Source organism: Vidua chalybeata, chromosome 1, assembly GCF_026979565.1.
Source record: "Vidua chalybeata isolate OUT-0048 chromosome 1, bVidCha1 merged haplotype, whole genome shotgun sequence".
Taxonomy (NCBI): Eukaryota; Metazoa; Chordata; class Aves; order Passeriformes; family Viduidae; genus Vidua; species Vidua chalybeata.
Window position 1 is genome coordinate 106,515,759 of NC_071530.1, and position 18,717 is coordinate 106,534,475.

At 41.8% G+C, this 18,717-nt stretch overlaps 1 protein-coding gene across 2 annotated transcripts in view; it reads right to left on the minus strand.

Annotated features, from left to right (window-relative positions):
• Nucleotides 1-460: 460 nt before the first annotated feature.
• ANKRD29 (ankyrin repeat domain 29) overlaps nucleotides 461-18,717 on the minus strand; it is a 33,028-nt gene continuing 14,771 nt past the window's right edge. Inside the window, exons 3-9 of one of the 2 annotated variants that reach the window (XR_008431162.1) lie at nucleotides 17,724-17,822; nucleotides 14,763-14,861; nucleotides 8,886-8,984; nucleotides 8,330-8,425; nucleotides 7,147-7,245; nucleotides 3,405-5,947; nucleotides 461-1,677 (exon numbers count right to left, since the gene is read on the minus strand). Coding sequence is in view for 1 of the 2 variants with exons in the window: in XM_053943887.1 (XP_053799862.1) it covers nucleotides 5,864-5,947; nucleotides 7,147-7,245; nucleotides 8,330-8,425; nucleotides 8,886-8,984; nucleotides 14,763-14,861; nucleotides 17,724-17,822 (576 nt within the window). In the remaining variant the exon portion in view is untranslated. Of the gene's footprint in view, nucleotides 5,948-7,146; nucleotides 7,246-8,329; nucleotides 8,426-8,885; nucleotides 8,985-14,762; nucleotides 14,862-17,723; nucleotides 17,823-18,717 lie in introns of both variants that reach the window. The other variant, XM_053943887.1, reaches the window with a different exon arrangement.

Genomic DNA, 18,717 nt, shown 5'->3' on the forward strand with positions numbered 1-18,717 from the left:
GGCAGGGGCAGGGATGTGACTCTCCCACAGCTTCCTTCCCTGCCAGCTCCCTCCATCCATCTTCTTGCTGAGGAGCTGGCTCCCCAGCAGCAGGATCTGAGCGAGCCAAAGAACTCACCTGGATCACGGCAGCCCTTCAGTTTCGCTGCACGCAGTCAGTACAGACTCTTCAACTGGGTTAAAAAAACAAAAAGTCATAAATATTGTTAGAGAAAAACAACTCAGTGCTCAGAAGCCAACTGCCTGTTCATGTTTCACTCCTCCTGGCCTCTTCCAGCCCCATTCAAAGTGTTTGGAGGCAATGGGCAGAGGCAGCTATGGATAGAACGCACACAGAGGTAATTCCCATCCACACACACATTCGCTCTCGGGGTCTGTGGTGTCAAGGTGACCCTGAGATTGTAAAAGTCCTTGTTCTCCCAGCCCGTGCAGCCAAAGAAGGAGTCTGAAATGCATAGGATCAGCTTCTCAAGGTTGTTTATTTTCTCTTATCTATAGCATTCTTTCTCTGACCTGCAGAGCTCTGTCTAGCAGGTCGGCTCTGGCACTTTGTGTGCCCTCTGGGGCGGTGTTGGTGTTACCATTTTATACTCAAAGCCACGTGTGCTATGTTTACAATAATGTACCAATATCTATAATTTATGTTGGACAGTGTGTCTCTACCTTGAACCAATAGAAAAGTGCCACCAATCACAGCAAGACATGGAGGACAAGAAGAAGGAGAAGAAGGCTAGGACACGCCCAAATCCCTCCATCTTGTACCCCTGAACCCCATTCTAAGAAAGCCCCAAAATTCCACTTTTTCACCCTGTGCTAATTCAACTATCACACTACTCAAATCCTTGTGGCTTGTAATTCCTCATAAAAAATTGGCAGCTTTTTCCACGGGCTAAAATCGAAGCCACACGTGTTCTTGACACCATGCCAAGGTCTCTGAGCTCCCTGCCAGAGTCTTGAGACAGCCAGGGCAGCCAGAGGGATGTCCTGGACTCCAACAATTCACTAGCAGTGCTTGAATCAAATGCACCTGCTCATCTTTCCCTCTTCTCAAAAGAACACCCGAACAATTGTTCCCCCTTTGGCATAAAATTCCAATCAGACAGAGAAGTTCCTGTGCCTACCAAGAAACACTTCTTGGTCCAGCAAGGGCTGCAGTGTGGTGAGCCCCTGGTCCAATAGCAGATCCTGACACCCGTAATGTGGCAAACACATTTCTCTCTCTCTCAGGACTTTTTATTGAGGTGCACAGAGAGAAATGAAAGAGAAAACAATTTCTATTTCTGCTCCTTGTTTTTCTCTTGTGGAATATGTTTGGAGAATTGTTTACTTAGAGTGAATGCTTGGTTGGATCATGGTGGATTGTTTGGGCCTGATGGCCAATCGGATCCATCTGTGTCTGGACTCTGGCGAACAGGGTCATGAGTTGGGAGTTAAATATGGTAGTTAGAGAAAGTAGCATGTAGTTTTTAGTATCCTCTTTTATATAGTATATTAATGTATTATAGTGTAATTATAATAAAGAAATCATTCAGCCTTCTGAACTGGAGTTAGACATCATCATTCTTCCCATTGGGTTCGCCAGCATCTACAACAGCTTGATGAGGTGGCAAGCAGCAGTCCTGTATAAGGCCTCGCATACTGAATCTTGGTTCAACACAGCCGTGGGAAAGTGAACAGCTCTTTATGAAAACAGAAGCAATAGCGAAAAAGAATTCTATAGATCAGGATTATTTTCTTGCAACTGTTTCAACAATCCCAACTGTCTCAGTAAAAGAACAAAAACAGTATCTCACAAACAACCCTTTCTTGCATGTAGACACCAAGACTGATCAATTACTACAGGGTAACAGCTTGTTACCAACCAATAGGAGATAGACTTGAGAGGGTTTATAAAACTCTGTATAAAGGGATGTAAACAAAATTTTAGCTTTTTTCGCTTCTTGAAAGAATATGTCTCATCTCTCTGAAACAAGATCAACAGCGACAGCTTGATACTAGTGAAATAGAAGAAAAATGCCCTATATTTTTCATCAACTCATGGGTGTGGCGTTTTGCTTGGTTGCACATCCGTTGTACTCGCAGCTGATGGGAGGTCACTAGGCTAACAGCACCTGCATAAATGTAGAAGCGATAGCAGGCTGAGCTTCTGGCTCTGAATGTGCAAAGAAGCAAACCTGAAATCAGTATGCTAGTGGAGCTTATTCTTTTTGGGTGTAAGATGGAGATTTAAAGGGAAAAGAAACCCTAAAACCCAGCTCAGAAAAAAAAAAGTTGTGTTATTCTGTCCCATTTCTATTTCACATCTTTATATTATATCTATCTTCATCCTGTCATCTATGAAATTATTTTTATTATTATAATTTCTGAATCTAAATGTCTAAATTTACTCTTTCCTGTTGACATGAACTGATGAAGAGCTGCTGTGTTTCACTGGTCTGTGAATGAAATAATTTACTTCCTTGCTTACCTCAGTGATGCATTTTGGAACTTACAAAGATAATAATGTCTGTAGAGCACTTGGAAAACCTTACACAAAAGGCACCACAACTATGCAAGGAACAATTGTCAGTATTAGTGAATCACTTAGCCACTAAGGGAAAAGGGGCTTCCATTTTAATACAACAAACAAACCACAGCAGTATTTACCAGCACTTTAAAGATAACAACAGCTACATAGATAAATACTAATAATTATTAAGGTTTCTTTGTGAAAACATTAATTGCATGGTGATAAACAGTATTGCAACTTTAGAGCCCATATACAGGCAGATTAAGCACCTTTGGGTTACAGGGAGACCAAAACTGAAACCATCCCTCTCTCCAAAGGCTCCAAGATGAAACAAATGCTCCCAAAAAGAAGGTTTCCATGCCAGAAGTCTCATTTTGGTTGAATAGTGTCTTTGCTGAAGCTAGATTCAACTTCAGCCTGAATCAGGCAGAGAAAGACTTCAGTGCCAGTTCTCCACGACAGCTTCTCCCAGACAGCCTGTGTGCTGTATCAGCCAGCACTAACAAGCACTAACAAGAAGAGACCAACAAATCTCTCTCTTTAACCTGTGCTAGCCCCACATTTCAAATGTTGTTCAGAAATAAGAAAAGCCCATTATAGCACAAGATCACTCAAAACCAACCAACCAAACAAACAAACAAAACCAACCCAAAAAAACCCAACCAAAAACCACAAACACCCCCCCAAAAAAACAAAACAAAAAACCCAAACAAACAAACAAAAACCAACCACAACAAAAACAAACAAACAAACAAACAAAAACCCCTGGTAGCTGCATCCTCTCGGAAGGTGATGAGGAGCAGACATGCATCTTCCTATGGACAGGCATAGTTGAAGAAGCTCTTTGCTGAGTAACTGCTCCCTTTGGGATGAGAAGACTCTCCCAAGAAAACACACCTGGCAGAAAGGAAGGGCCACCTGTAGATAGCAGATACCTGTCTGTTGCCTCAGCTTCCTTACTTCAGCTGTTGCAGTACCACTGTTGGCTTGCCTTGTCCTCTCTCCTATGCTCTGCTATCAGGAATAAATAGGAGACCCTCACCAAAAATGGATGTGTCTACATTTTTTAGGAGGATTGTGTGGTTATTACAGCCTTTGTGATATTAAGAGTATTTATTGCATAGCTACTCAAGACCTTCTAATGATTATTCACTTCCTTTACAAATATGAAAGGGCTTTTCACCTTGAGAGTGTGGTTGTTGCCAGTTGTTGATCTGTAGAAAATTTAGGGTGAAAGTTCAGTATTGAGGCCAGGCTGCCCAGAGTCCTTCTACTGTTCTCCAAAATAGTATGCTCATCTTCAGTCCACTAGAGGCTCCAAATAAACATGTCTTCTCCAGTGTTGTTTGTTAAAGAAGTTAGAGTGCAGTCCCTTGTAATGCTGTGCAATTTAAGATCTCAATAAGGCTCTTGAGATTTCTGCATGCTCAATATTTTTTGGTCTTTTGCAGAACTTAACCCTGGATACAGTCATCCTTTAAGCATCTTGCATAATTCTTTGGTTCTGTACCAGTTCATCTGCAAGTTTCTGTTAGGCACAACATTAATTTAAAAATACAGCAGCATAAATTACCTAAACAGATAAATTTTTCTTATTACATTGTTGGAAAACTTAAAGCTTTCCTATTTAATGCAGAATAGAAATTGAATAGGAATTCCAGCATGCAAGAAAAGATACACCTTGTTCTGTTCTCTTCACCAGAACACTGACTTCTTACCTAACTTACTCACAAAAAGAATAACTTTATAATTTGATATTTCATATGGCTAATTTGCAATACATAAACTACATTCATTTGTTTTAGATCACTTACAGATTTCCTTTTAACTCACCAAAGCAAAAAATGCAGCAGTTCAGCTGAAACATAAGCAGACATTTCTTAAGCAAGAATTATTTTGTGTCCTTACAATCTTCCTTGTCTTCAACTTGTAAAGCAATTCAATAATTTGCCAAGGTTAGAAAGTGGGTGAAGTGCCTGGATTTTTGTACTGAACTAACTTTTTACCTCAACTCACTGTAAATTAATCGCTAATGTTTTTGTGGCAAACAGGACATGGTATATACTGTTTATACTGCAGAAATTACTGGGGTTTAATGGGGTGTCTTAGGTCAACGTGGTTAAAACATAGCTCCTCACAAGCTGCCTGCAATTTGCACTGCCTTCTCCACACAGGCACTAGTAGCATGTCTAAGTGTCTTAACCACAATAAAGGCCAAAACTGCTGTTCAGACTTCATTTTCCACGTCTGCAATAATTAGTGGGCCTGTTCAAGTATGGCTATGTGTAACCCTCTCACCAACTGTTGAAACACCTGTACACTGTGCACTTCTCCCTTAGCTCCTGCCACAGACCTGGGGAATGAATGCTTTGCATAGTAGCACAGTAAACCATAGTGTCACACATCTGGGTGCAGAACATACAAATACCACTTGTGTAGCATCTGTGCAGTTTGTTGTGCCTGACAGCTGAGCTTATGATGTACTTGCACCTGTGGAAAAATGCCCTTTTGGGCATGGCTGGTTTGCTCAGCAGCCAGTCTTCCTCTACCCACAAAAATGCACACAGGGTTGGGGAAGGATCCCCATAAGCCGCGTAGGCATCACAAAATAAACTGCTCCGCTGTGTTTCTGTTGCTGGACAGATTGGCAGATCAAGATGCTGCAATTGAGAGAACTTCCCCTTGCTTTTTGTTTGGTTGCTAGCTTTTGGCATCCCTTGTAATACTCTTGATCATTTATATGGAGCTTCATGTAGTAGCAAAAAATGTAACCTCAGCCCTGGGCTGACAGGAGAACTTTTGCTGTTATGATGGCTCCGGCAGCATCTCACCTCTAGTCTCACGTGGCACTTGGAAGTAGAGAGGAATGGTCACTGTCAGCAAAGGGAGGGCAGGGGTGTCATGGGGCTGCTCTGTGGCCAACTGAATCCAAACAGCTGCAAGGTCTGGGTATCCTTCTGGCACAAGGGCCGAGTGCTCCCTACCCACGCTGTCACAGGTGTGTGGCCATGACAGAGTGGGGATGTGTGTCTGAAGCAGCAGGGGTGCTCGTCTGTGCCGGGATGCATGGGGAGCAAACGTCGGTGCTGGGATCGGTGGGATCCTGGAGGACAGGCAGGGCTGCGGTGCAGAGGCAGCTGCTGGGCCACCCCTGCTCTCGTCACGGTCCCGCGTTTAGCCATGCCAGGCAGAGGCCCCAGCCCGTGGCAGCCCTGTGGCAAGGGCCTGGTGCGATCAGGGTGCATGTACTGGACAGGCTGATGAGTTCTGCAAACTGTTCCAACCTAGGGTTACTGTCATGCTACTTGTGGTCAGGGCACATCTCGGTCAAACTGCATCTGCCATAGGGCTGCATTAGCTTTTCCTTTGCTTTTCCTTTGCACGGAGCAGTCGGAGGATGCGTTCATTTTTTGTTAGTTCTGCTGGCAGTTCATTTGCCTGGAACAAAAAACCCTTGAGGTTAGAAATGAACGAGTATTTCCCAATCATGGCTGAAAGCATGACACTCTAGAGAAGATTGTACTGATCATTATAATGATGTGGGTTTTTTCTAGTGTTGTCTTCACCACTGTTGAAGATATCTTAGGAAACTGTCTTTCAGTGTTCAAGTCTCATTTAAGTCTTCAGAACAATCCCAGAATGGAATCTGAGTGACAGCTTATTTTGTGCTGACTATCCAGGCTCAATGCCCTTGCTTGGGCTCCCTATACTTCTGCCACAGAAGTAAAGGAGAGCATAGCTACTGATTTTTCAGGGGAGATGAGGCAAGTCCTTAGGTACTAATGTCCAAACTTCAAGGGATGACTTAAAATAGTGTTATGCTGTAAGGTTGGTAATAGAACATGAGTTTTGTTTTGTTTTATGAAGCTGCTTCTGAAAATCAGTAATTCTGTCCTGCAAATATACTCTGTCATGCCAAGTGGCATGTTGTTTACCAAAAAAAAAAAAAAAAAAAAAAAAAAAAAAAAAAAAATCAGTAGGAGAAGTTTTCAGCCACACTTTCTTCTACTGCACACTCTGCTGCTGCAGATCATTATCAGTAGCAGAAAAATCTTGTACATTTTCAGGTTATAGTATAAACCCAAAATGTCTGTTAATAGAGGCTACTGTGTGAGTGGCATTAACTGTGCTGCCATCAAGTGGAATGATGCAGAAATTAAGAGCCACAGATTTTATGTTAAACGACCAAAATATTTACAACATATGTGCTGGATTACTTGTTTTACAAACTTTCACTCACCCAGAAGTCAGTTCCAGACCATTCATTTACAGCTTAACAAACCCATATCAAACCCTAGCAGCAAATAGTCCATAAACATGTCAGAAGAAGACATATTCACAGAAATTATGAAATATGTAATGTTAAAATACTTCATGGGATAAGACTGTGGTAAGTTTTCTATAGAAAAATTGCTGTTATCAAAAGAATGCAAAATGAATTCAAAAAACTAACAGATCTATGTAAGGTATGGGAAAGGTGCATGTAATTTGGGATTTTTTTTTTTGTTTTTGTATTGGCAATGCCCTGAATTCTACACAGAAAAATGGGCTGCCCCCACCTCGACGGCACACATGGCTCTACCGCTGAGCACTCCCCCTGTGCTCCTCGCCTGGGACAATGGCGAGCCAGGACCTACCTTGTTCCTCAGGCATGGATCTGCTCCTGCCTCCAGGAGCAGCGCCACTGTCCTCACGTTGCCACTCAGGACGGCTGCATGGAGAGCAGAGGTCCCATTCTAGGAAATGCCAGTGGAGGTGTTTGTACCATGCATGGGAAGAAAAGCAAAAGGCAGTGAAAGGCAAATGCTTGCAAAGAACAGACCTACGAGTGAGAAAGAAGTAACACGGGAGAGATTAGGTCATCAAAGGCATAGGGTCTGATTTAGGGTGCTGGCAGCCTAGTGGGATGTGAAGGAGGTGGTTTTAAATGCTTTAATAAAAATTAAAAGAGAGTCAAGTTCACTTTACCACAAGTTCACTTTACCACAGCAGTATGTCCTTTTAATAAACATCCTTGGCAATAGATCAGAGGTGACATGAACACAGCACATGTTTCTGCCTGGCAAAATCAGTCATTAACAAGTGAAACAGAAGCACAAGCAGTAATGGAAGCCATCTGTGCATTTTATCTTCTCTCTTTGATGATTAATGGCCTCAGTGTCAGGCAGCTGATAGGTGGGGGGTTTTATGGCTGGCCTTTTGTTTGTTTGTGGTTGCAAACTGACAGTTCAAATATGTGTGGAAGCTATTTCATACTCAAAATTAATAACTGAGTTGATGCCACCTCCATTTTCAAGTACATTAAGTTTGCCAATCATTTGCATGCACAGAGGCCATCAAAGTATGTGATTTATGGATACATAAAATTAGGTTAGCCATTTAAAAGCAGCTTCCAAATAGCTGCTTCCAAGTCACTTTACGAATTCAGAGGAAAACAAAATCAAGTAGAGAATATGTTCACAACGGGTCTTTTAGGACACTGTTTTGCTGACTAAATGCAATAGAAAGCTGGGTATAATGTTAAAATTGAACAGTCATAAGAGTAATCTACTTACAGTAGAAATAAAATCAAGTGACAAAAAGCAGAATTTCTTCTATGACACAATGTGCTTCCTCATTCCAAGAATTAAATTCACAGTTTTGTTTAAAAAGATTTGTAAGTGGCATTAAGGCTAAAAAAGACAATTTCTTTTTTTTCTTGACTTTTTTGGCTCAAACTCCTATCATCTTCCACTAGAGTAGTCATAAATGACAGATTTTTCATCAGACCCTTTGTCTTCTTGTGTTCTGCCTAAAAAATCTCAGTGTTTCACTACTAACCTTCAGCAGGCCAAGTGTGGGAGAGAATTTCAGCAACTCTTCTATCACATTGTTGTAGCCTTTAATGGCAGCCTTCAGTAAAGCAGTGGTACCATCCTTTAAAAAAAGAGGAATGTCATAAATGTCTTGCCTGCATTCCCCTTGCAGGGGAAGCTGGAGGGGAAGAAAAAGCTGGAGGGAAATGCCAGCTCTCCCTATGCATCTGAGTCTCCTCTGCTCATCACCTTTGAGGGGGCACCTCCACAACATGTGCTACTGGTTTTAGGCTACATGGAGGATTGTTCCTCTGGCAGGTGAAAACTTCAGGATCAAATGAACCAGTGCCACCATGTAACATCTTTTTCTCTCAACTATGTGGACATTTCCATTCCCTTATTCCAGAAGGTCCCTCCAGGAAGCTGTCCCAGACATAATGGAAAAAATGAAACCCATGGTGGGACTTTGCCATGTGACAAACAGGACTCTGGAGGCACCAAGCCTCCATCCAGGCAGACTTACAGCCCCCCAAGTGAGGCATTAAGCTGCAGCACAGAGTGCAGGAGGAGGTGCTACTCACATCCCGTGCGGCGTCTCGCTCAGCTCCCCGGAGCAGCATCACTCGCACCACTTCGCTGTGACCCATCTGCGAGGCAATCCACAAGGGAGCTGTCCCGTCCTGCAAACAAAATATGACTGCTGATGGCTTCACTTCAGTGCCCTCTGATATTTTACTGCCCAAGCCTAGTGGAATTGATGTACTTCAATTACTCAGTCAGATCCTACAGGGAGACAAATGCAAAGCTGTGTCCAAACCCATGTGGTAGGTTGGTGTATTAAGTTAGGACTGCTTCAGTTTGTGGACTAGAGCCCCCTTTATTGCCTTCTCTTGCATAGTTTGCCAGAAATGTGCATTGCTCTGTGAAATTAAAGCCCAGTAAGGCACCAGCCATGCCTAAAATACACAGAAAAGTTTGAAACATAAGGGCTAAAGGTATCCTGTGTACTTTGAACTCTAGGTGATTAGATGGGACAGAGGATGCAGACAAACCTCAGCATGCACAGGCAGATTCTGCAGCTGGGTGCCTGCCCATAGGGAGTGAAAGTTGTTTACAGAAGCTAGGGAGCAATGCAAGGTGATCACCAACTTTCAGTATTAAATAACATTGTCCACCCTCAGAGAATTGGGTAAAAACATCCTGCCTTACAGTGAAGCTAAGTATTTCACAAATTTTATCTTCAAAACAAGGCAATTATCAAGGAATCCAGCATGAAAAAATCTGCTTTGGAAAAGTCCTATGCAGTCATTATTTGAGCACAAAACCTCAGAAAATGCACATTCCTAGTAAGCTAAACTTTGCAATGGATTTGCCTCCCAAAGGCAAAAGTGAGTTGAAGCACTAGAAGTATTTCATACTGCAAGTAGAATTTAGTTTTTGATTCTAAATGGCCTGATTCTCCAGACTGTGGGGGAACTCCAGCAGTTATGTGGTGCCAAAATGATTCATGAGCCTTTAAAAAAGGCTTTGCCTGTATGGTCTTTAACGCAGAAGTGAGGCCCCACAAAGCAGGTGCCTGCTTCTGTCTTTAGGGCTTGCCAGCTCCCCTCACCACCCTCTGCAGCCTGTAGGCTTGGCTTAAAGAGGAAGACAAACTAAACTGAGACTTCAAAAACAGCCTTAATGAGACGATTCATGAGAAATCAACTTTTTACATTAAATAAGATATTGCCACCTTGATCAAAGAAATAGTCTTGCTTCCCAGTGCCACCTGAAGATTCCTATGACATGAAACCCAGAAAACTGTTGTTGAATCAGTTCTCTGCTTTCCATGGATTAGTGAATTAATCCTTTGAAAGAAACAGAAAAGTTATTTCTTCCTTTGATATAATAATCTGGGCTTCCCTTTCTCTGATTCTGAGAAGGAACAAATGCACATCCTGAGATCTTCAGTGTTCTCAAACAGTGAGGAAGGTGATTTTTGCCCACCCTTGTATAATTTCTCTATATATTAACTGACTGAAACTAGTGACTGAACTCACTCTGGTATGTAACCTGCTAGTATGAGTGTTCTTTGTGATTCAAAAATAACAAAGGCTGTCTTGTATACAGAGTGTGTGATGTTAGTTTGATGGCAAAAGCTGTCCATCTCCAATGTATTTATTTTAGTGTTTTCCCTACCAGAAGCTGACACTTCATATTTTTCTACTCTCCCTCCACCAGAGGGCTCTAGAAAATAGCAATAGGTGCATTGAAAAAGCTGTAAAACTTGGAAAATATCTGAGAGCAGCGTGCACAATTTAATCTGCGTGAAGAACCAATGCTTTACAAGTCCACGCTTGTATTTACACAAGCAATGAAAACACAAGCTCAGCATAGGAAATAAAGCAGCTTTTGTTTACTCACAGTGAAGTTTGTAGGAACAACCCCTATTTTCAGGTGTAAATGAAAAGGAGCAAAAGGAAATGCAAATGTTGGGTAATATCACTGCTACCATCAATAGTATTGCTGTCAGACATTATCCTCAGCTATAGGATAGAGACAAAAGTACATTATGAGGAAGAGTGGCTGTATTGAAGGACTTAGCCTGAAGAGAAGAAAGATAGTGAAGATAATGATGGACTCACATTGACTGTGGTCAGATTTTTTCTCTTAAGCAAACAGAATCTAGCACTCAGGTTTATGCAAATATCTATGATATTTATATTGAGTAGATGAGCTTTCTGTCCATTTATAAATTAGTGAACGACACAAAGCAGATACTACATTTTACTAAGAGGTCACATGTGACTTCATGTGTAAACAGATATTAGGGCTTGGAGATGAGTCAGGAAGAAAGTGAGCACAGGGAAAGATGCAGTTCAAAAGCTACTTTCCTTTCCTGTCCCTCTGCCCACCCAGCAGACTGCAGATCACTACATTCCTAGAATAATTTTAAATATCCCATATGTTTGTAAGGTGTTCTGTTTTCCACATTTGGTTACAAGTTAGTATATATGGACAACACTTTATTATATCCAGCAGCCAGAAGTTCCAAATAAACTCTGACTGAAATAATGTTATTAGATATTTGATAGATATTAACTAATAGATATAGATATAGATATAGATATTAACTAATAGATATATACCTATATCTATATTAACTAATAGATATATAACTATATATATAGATAATAACTAATGACTTCATCTTGCAGCTTTGAAGCTCAACTTTTGCTTATGGCTTGAAATTTTAGAAAAGGCCAGATTGGGGTGGGAGGTGAAAGACCCCTCAAATTTCTGGTAGGTATTTCCAGGGGCAGACAACCCCTACTCTCAGGCTACTCAGTGTCATATCCTTCACTGCTCTGCCCATTAGTCCACTTGCACCACTACAATTTATTTGCCAATTCTTGCTTGCTGAAGTGCACCCTATATAGATTTACTGGCTTACGTGTATGTGTAATTGCATATCAAGTGCTAAGAAAAAAGTCATTAATTTTCAGGTTATTTTGAATCTGCTTAGCCAGGCAGAATAAGGCCTGTTGGGACACAGATTGCCAAAACAGCATTGGCAAAGAATCTTACGGCTTTGTTTTGTAAGTTGAAGAAGCATAGAAACATCTCCTGTAGCAGGCTTCAGACATTGCCCCCAGCTCTGTCTAGACAAAAAGATGACAAAAGAATTCCTGCCCAGCTCCTCAATTTTGGCAAGAGCAGAAGGCAATTACAAGCCAAGAGAAAGGACATTGCCAGGGAGGAAACTTTCCAGGAAGCTTCACTATTTGGTTTTGTGAGAACTGAAGGGCTTGCACGTGGACAGCCAGGACCATCCAAAATGCTCTGTGGTGTCAGAAATACCCCTATAGGACAGGAGGTGGGACACCAGACTGAGGGGACCTGGTACCCACCACAGCAGCAGGAGGAGACATAGAAGGCAGACACATGTGTGCAGGTCCATGGATTAAGCCACCAAATTCCCAAGGTAGAGAGGAAAACTTGGACACCACGAGGAAAGAGAAGATGAACTCACACCTGGCACTCTGCAGCCCTGTATTTGAGGTAATATTGCCTGGAAAAGTTTTTTACCACAGTGAGAGCAATGTAGCTCGTAAATGAGAGTGAGAGTTGTCTGGCATCGAAACCGCCCCTTCTAGAGCTACATTCCTCATGACCAGCACACCCCCTCCTAACAAAGTACAAATCCATTTGTTAGTAAGAAAGAGACCGAAGTTCATCCAACCATTACTTGACTAATTAATCTGTAAAAATGTTCCATTTGTTAAGGAAATGTTTCAGATTACAGTGGGCTCAAATACAAATGCCATGCACTTATCCAGGCATAATCTTAGCAGGGATCGAAGGTACCCTCAAGCAAAGAAGGTCTGTCCTGCTGGAGATGAAACAGAAAAGCCAGGAGGAACATTCACAGAGACACAAGTCTTTGCCTCAACTAAGATTTAAAATTGCCTCGTGAAACATTGTGTTGTAGAAATTGGATTAGAGAGCTAAAGAAATAATGTCAGAAAGAATTAGCTGCATTATAATTACAGATAGCAGAATGCAGCTTTAATGGCAACAGGGTTCAGCCAGATCTAAAGTTCCCCAACCCTATTTTGACTTACTCAAAAAGCATTAATGCATACCTTGGTCTCTCCTTCTACATTGAAACTTTAGACTTAATTAACAGCTTTTAACATTTCTTAAGCTTTTTCTAGGGACACAGTGTGGAGGCAACCTAGGAGTAGCTAATGCATCAATCCAAGGGGTAGCTGCCAGCACAGTTCTGGTGCTCAGAGGAGGGGATAGAGGCAGCAGGAAAACTGTTTCAGTTAAGACCCTTAAAATACTAAATCCTCTTTCCACAGCTAGGAGTGTACACAGACCTACACATGGAGCAGAAGCATATAGATCAGTGTCTGTTGCCAGGTTATGATTTGTCAGGCTTTTGGTGCAGATGAAAGGAAATACTGAAAATACTTGGCAGAGCTTGTCTTATGCCACGTTGTCCACTGTTATTAGAGTTTTCACACTCATTTGCTCTTGCCTGCTGCTTTTTCACTTGCTGCAGTCAGCCACCTGGCTGACATGCATGATTAATTACAAGGAAAAGACTTTATCCCATCAATTTCAAATGTGCAGTGAAGACCCAGGACAGCTACCTTGCCTGCAGGGTTTCAGCAGACCACAGGCAAGGGTCTCTCAAAGCAGGTAGAGATTCCTGAGAAGCTCCATCTCTAACCAGACATTTCTACATGCTGGGTGTAAAGCTGTGCAACTCCACCTCTGGCTGCTTAGGCACTGATTTTAGAGTCAAGAAACAGCTAAACAAATAAGAAACCCTTTTATTTGGAAAGCAAGAGAGCTTTCATACATGTCTCTGTATACAACCTATCCCACAGTTAGTTTAAAACCTAGAAAGCCCCTTGCACTCTTACCTAACTCCAGCATCCAGTGATGCAAGGTGGATCCAGCCCCTGACCCCCTAGCAGGGATCTCTGAACCAGCCACAAATCTAGCTCACACTTCCCATTTAATGATCAAACAGCAGCCCTACTGCTTGCAGAGGAACTAATTTCATGCTTACAGCTGCCACTGGTTGTATGTGTTTGCAACATCAGGCCCACTAGAGTAACTAGCTGGAAATGGGGAGAAAAGCTTTCCATATGTATCAAAAACTTACAGAGATGAAGGCAACACTCATGCTTGAATTTCAGAGTGCACAGGATTGATGCAAAGTAAAACAAACAAATAAACAAAAGTTAAACTAAAAATAAAATCATTTGCCAAAGATAAACTTTGACACCAAAGCCATGTCTGAAGGTCTGGAGATTTCAAATTTAGTACTGCCTCCTCCTTGAGCGCCCAGATTTTCAAAAGCTTTTCAAACAATTTTTATAAGAACTCAGGGATGTTGTAGGCTGTGTAGACCTTCAAAAGTAATGTACAACACAAACAGATTGATAGTTGCAAGAGGTGGTGCAAGGCCCTTACATCAACATTCCATACAGCTGGAGGGTTTTATTTTGATTTAGTTTGGTGCCTGACCCAAACATGCACATGGTTCAAACCCGTTTAAAGGAGTGGTTTGATCTGCTCTAGAATCATAGCATCATTTAGGCTGGAAAAGACCTCTGAGTCCAACTGTTAACTCAGCACTGCCAAGTCCACCCCCAAACCATGTGCCCAAGTGCCCCATTTACACTGTCTTTTAAAAACCTCCAGGGATGGTGGCTCATAGGGTGTAATGTGTAGATGTGGAGCAGAGCTTTCAGTTTCAATTCTTTCAGAAATGACTAAGAGATTGACTTCAAAATCATGTTACCAATCTGAACTAAAACATAGAGTGTTGACACAGCCACAAACTGCCTTCCAATGAAACACCTCCACAGGAACCCAATGCCTGGAGAAAATTCCAGTGTTAATTTCATAACTATAAAATTAGAACCCAGCTGTGCTCTGAGTGTTGATCCTACCTGTCGTGGCTGGTTAACCTTTGCTCCTGAGGAAAGCAGCAATCGGATGACATCCAGATAGCCTCCTTGTGCCGCCAGGAAAATTGCAGAAGCTCCATCCTAAGAACAAACACATCAGTCTTACACAGCATTGAAGTGATGCCATTTGTCCACACAAAAACAGATCAAATTGAATTAAGTTCTCAGCCTTTAGTCATTATGCTTTGTAACAGCAGATATACAGCCATGCTCAAGAAATAACTACCAAAATGCACAGTCTAGTTCATAATAAACTGTGTCAAGATTTTCATTCAGTATGCACAAATAGTGGCTCCCATCATATATCAAATCCAGCATTAAATCCTGTGTCTGGAATACTAAGAGTCTAGTTCTTTTAGGCATTAAGCTACATAACTAGAAATTAGCTCCTGTACAGCAATAGAAGTTCATTTAGCTTTTATATGCTCATGCATATGTGTTCTGCTATATGGATACATGGTGGAGACATGTCAGGTACTTTGCAAGACTGCAAATCCCACCACTGAAGGCTGCCCTTGAGGCTGAAAAGGAGTAAGGCCTGTGCCATACTACTGTGCCACCCCAGAAACCACCATGCTTCTGCTCTGGCACATCTTGTAGAAGAGCCTTCTCCTGTAATATGGTAATCTAAAAGTATTTTGTAGACATATCAGAAACCAGAATTTTCCTGCAAAAAGCTTGTGAAAGAATAATTTGCGAATAAATTTTATTTTTCTTTGACATGTCTTTCATGTGCAGATGTTCTCAGAATTTTACTTCAGAGAAACCCCTTCCATAGGAAAAAAATTATTAAGTCATATTTCATTAAGTATTTTTGATGGAACATTTTCAAACAGCATTATAATCCATCTAACCAACTATAAGCAGAAATCTGTATTGAGGTGGGACAGGTGTTTACCCATCCTACATCCACAGCACTAAGCACAGGATGTGCTAGGGCAAGTCTTCCCAGGAGGCGAGAATCTTTTCATTTAAATAGAGACAGGAATTAACCCCTTTACCGCATCTCAGATGTGCAAATACACCTCTCTTGCCAACTCAGGCAGGTGCTTATCACAAAATACAGGGCATTTTAGTGAAAGCCTGCTGTTGACCTTGTTGGCATATCACTATGTTGAGACTAAATGCTGCTGTCTGCAGAGAGAGTGTGCACAGCTACTCCTCTAGCTGAAAAACTCAGCACAGACTTATGAAGCATGAGCTGAATATAGTGCCCCAGGGACTGAATTTAGGATGTTTGACATTGATTTCAAGATAAATGTCCTGGTAAACAAAAGAGATGTCTGCTAGAACTATTAATGCCTGTCCCTGGACCCTCTGATGGGCTGTTTTCTCTGGTTGCTGTGTGAGTAGATGAAAAAATCTGGCAGTACCAGAGCCTTTGCAGGCTTCCTTCAGATGCAGAGAACACGTCAACTTAGGAAGTAAATAAGGTTGTGTAATATTAAAAAAGCTCTTTATTGTAGGATCAATCAAGATGGAGAACCTTGCATTCACTGATACCTATTTGATTTGAATGGATGCTGTAATGAGAATGCTGTTGCGAGGCTATAATGCATTTCTGCAAGAAATACTATTTAGTTCAAGTATTCTTTTGTCTCTTGCTCTCCTGACTCCTCACATGAGTCAATTTAAGATTAAAACATTGATCTTGATGGTTTTGGGAGGAGTATCCAAATGTATGCTCAAAATCCCTCCCATTTGGCTGCAGTGAAACTGCCATCCAGGTACCACTTGACAAATGCAGCTTGGCCCATAAAAAGAGCTAGACAACACTTTTTTTCCCAAGAGATTGTGTTCTTATTTTATTACACAACTCTTTCTGACTGGCTTTGCCCAATATCTGTGAGGAATAAAAGTACATTTTAAAATCCAATTGCAAACATTGCTCATTTCCAGAAGAGACAAGGAAATTATTTTATTGCCTTGACCTCTGGGTAAGAGTCTGCAGGTGTGGCAGCATAGCTATTTTTAAACTGAGTGGCAGCCCCTGGGATTAGCCTGCAGAGGGATGAATCACTGCCCTCAGATCAGAAAGACAATTTGCACAACAGCAAGGGTGGAACAACCTTATTTATAAATGAGGGGTGAGGCAACACTGAGGTGGGGATCCCCCTATGACCACTTCTGCAGTCACCAGCTCTCAGCTCCCCTACAAGCCAGTAGGGAGTGCAACAGCATCCTGCAGATACAAAGCCAATGAAAACAGCTGAAAAAACTCATATATCTTGGAGAAACAACTTCTTCTTTGTCAGTCTTGAGTGCCCTGGGGTAGGAAAGTTTGGGGTGGGAAGCAGAGGCAAAATCTGCTACTTGTTTCTTTTGAATGCTGAAAAGCTCAACTTATCTGTGTCTTACTTGGAGTAAATTAAATCCAGAGCTTCATTGGTTCAATCCAACTTTCAAAAAAGTCAACTGAACAACATCAGTTCAGCCATTTTAACCTTACTTTGCCCAAAACACTGGCAAACTGGAGATTCACAAATACCAAATAACATAATTATAATTGATATTTAAAAAAAAACGGCTTTGAAGTCATTTAAAGATTTTAATTTTTGCTATTCTTTCTGGCAGAAAATGAATGTACTTCAGAGGCTCTAGAGCTATTCACTCTTCTGCAAATTGTGGTGGAACATGACATGCTCTTTCATCCAAGGCTAACGGGTAGCACAAGTCTGTTCCAGATTTGGTACATATCCTCCATACAGCTCATGAACCAAAAGGCAGCCAAAGAATCTTTTCTGAGTTTGTGTTACTTCTCTCAGCATCATGAAAAGCAGACAGTTAACAAAATCCACATCTTAGAGGGACAGAGTATTATAAAACTGCAGCATTTGGCAAATGCCTGTCAGTGCTGGAGCCAGGGTGTCTGCTGTTGTCTAAGCAACAGCACATTTGTTCCACCACCACCATTGTCAATATTGTGTGTGTCAAATAACTCACATAGAGTTGATCGTGAATGTTGGCGCCGTGCTTCAGCAGAGTTTCCACTACTTTTGCATGCCCGTACTGACAGGCAGCCAGGAGAGCTGTGCCTCCATCCTGTGAAAACAAAAAAGAATGGGTACAGTCAGGTGAGAGGTCAGGTGCTGGGCTGAACTTCACCATAAAAAAGGAGTCAAACTTTAAGAGTTTTCAGAATTTGGCTCACAGCAGTTCTGTAATGAGTAGCTACTGAATCTTTCATAACTTTAATGCCAAGTGTTGACATGTAAATCTTTCAACTTGGCTTGGTCACAATATAAATTTTTCTCCTGAGTTTTAGGGAGGGAAAGGAATGAAGAAAATTCTGTTTTTCATTCCTCATCTTCTGCCTTGCCATTAGAAGCTTTGCTCCTTTCACAACTTCAAGCTCATCCACATCTCTTCCTTTTACAGCCAAATTCCTCATGCCTGCCAAACTCTTCCACCAATGGAAGGACTGCACACCTTTCCACTGCTCCAGTGTCTATTGATCATCTGCTCTTCTTTGGCCAGAACCTTGTGCCCTGTTTTATCCTGCCTCTCATCGGTGGACTGTTGGCCTGAGGCTGAGCAGAGAGGAAGCATTTTAAAGTGTGCTAGCTGACTGTGGAAGTGTGAGTCTGACCAAAGGCACAACCATCAGTGAAAGCGCCGTTACTGCTGCTTGAGAAGCGATCCCCGCAGGTGGGATCAATCCCAGGCAGTTAGAGTTGCTGCATATCACCACTAAAGGCAGACCTAGGCACATGCATCAATCCCTGCTTGTAGAAACACTCCCTTGGGAGCCAGCTGAGAAGGGAAACACCTCAGTGTCCCTGGTAATTGATTCCAAAGCAGCTCAAAAAACTGAGACAGCAGACGTGGGTCTTGCCATCATAAATGTGCTGTGCCCCACTCAGAAATTATAATTTCAGACACAGCTATGGAGAGGAAGTACTTATCGTCTGCCTGCCATGCCATCATGCAAAGATGA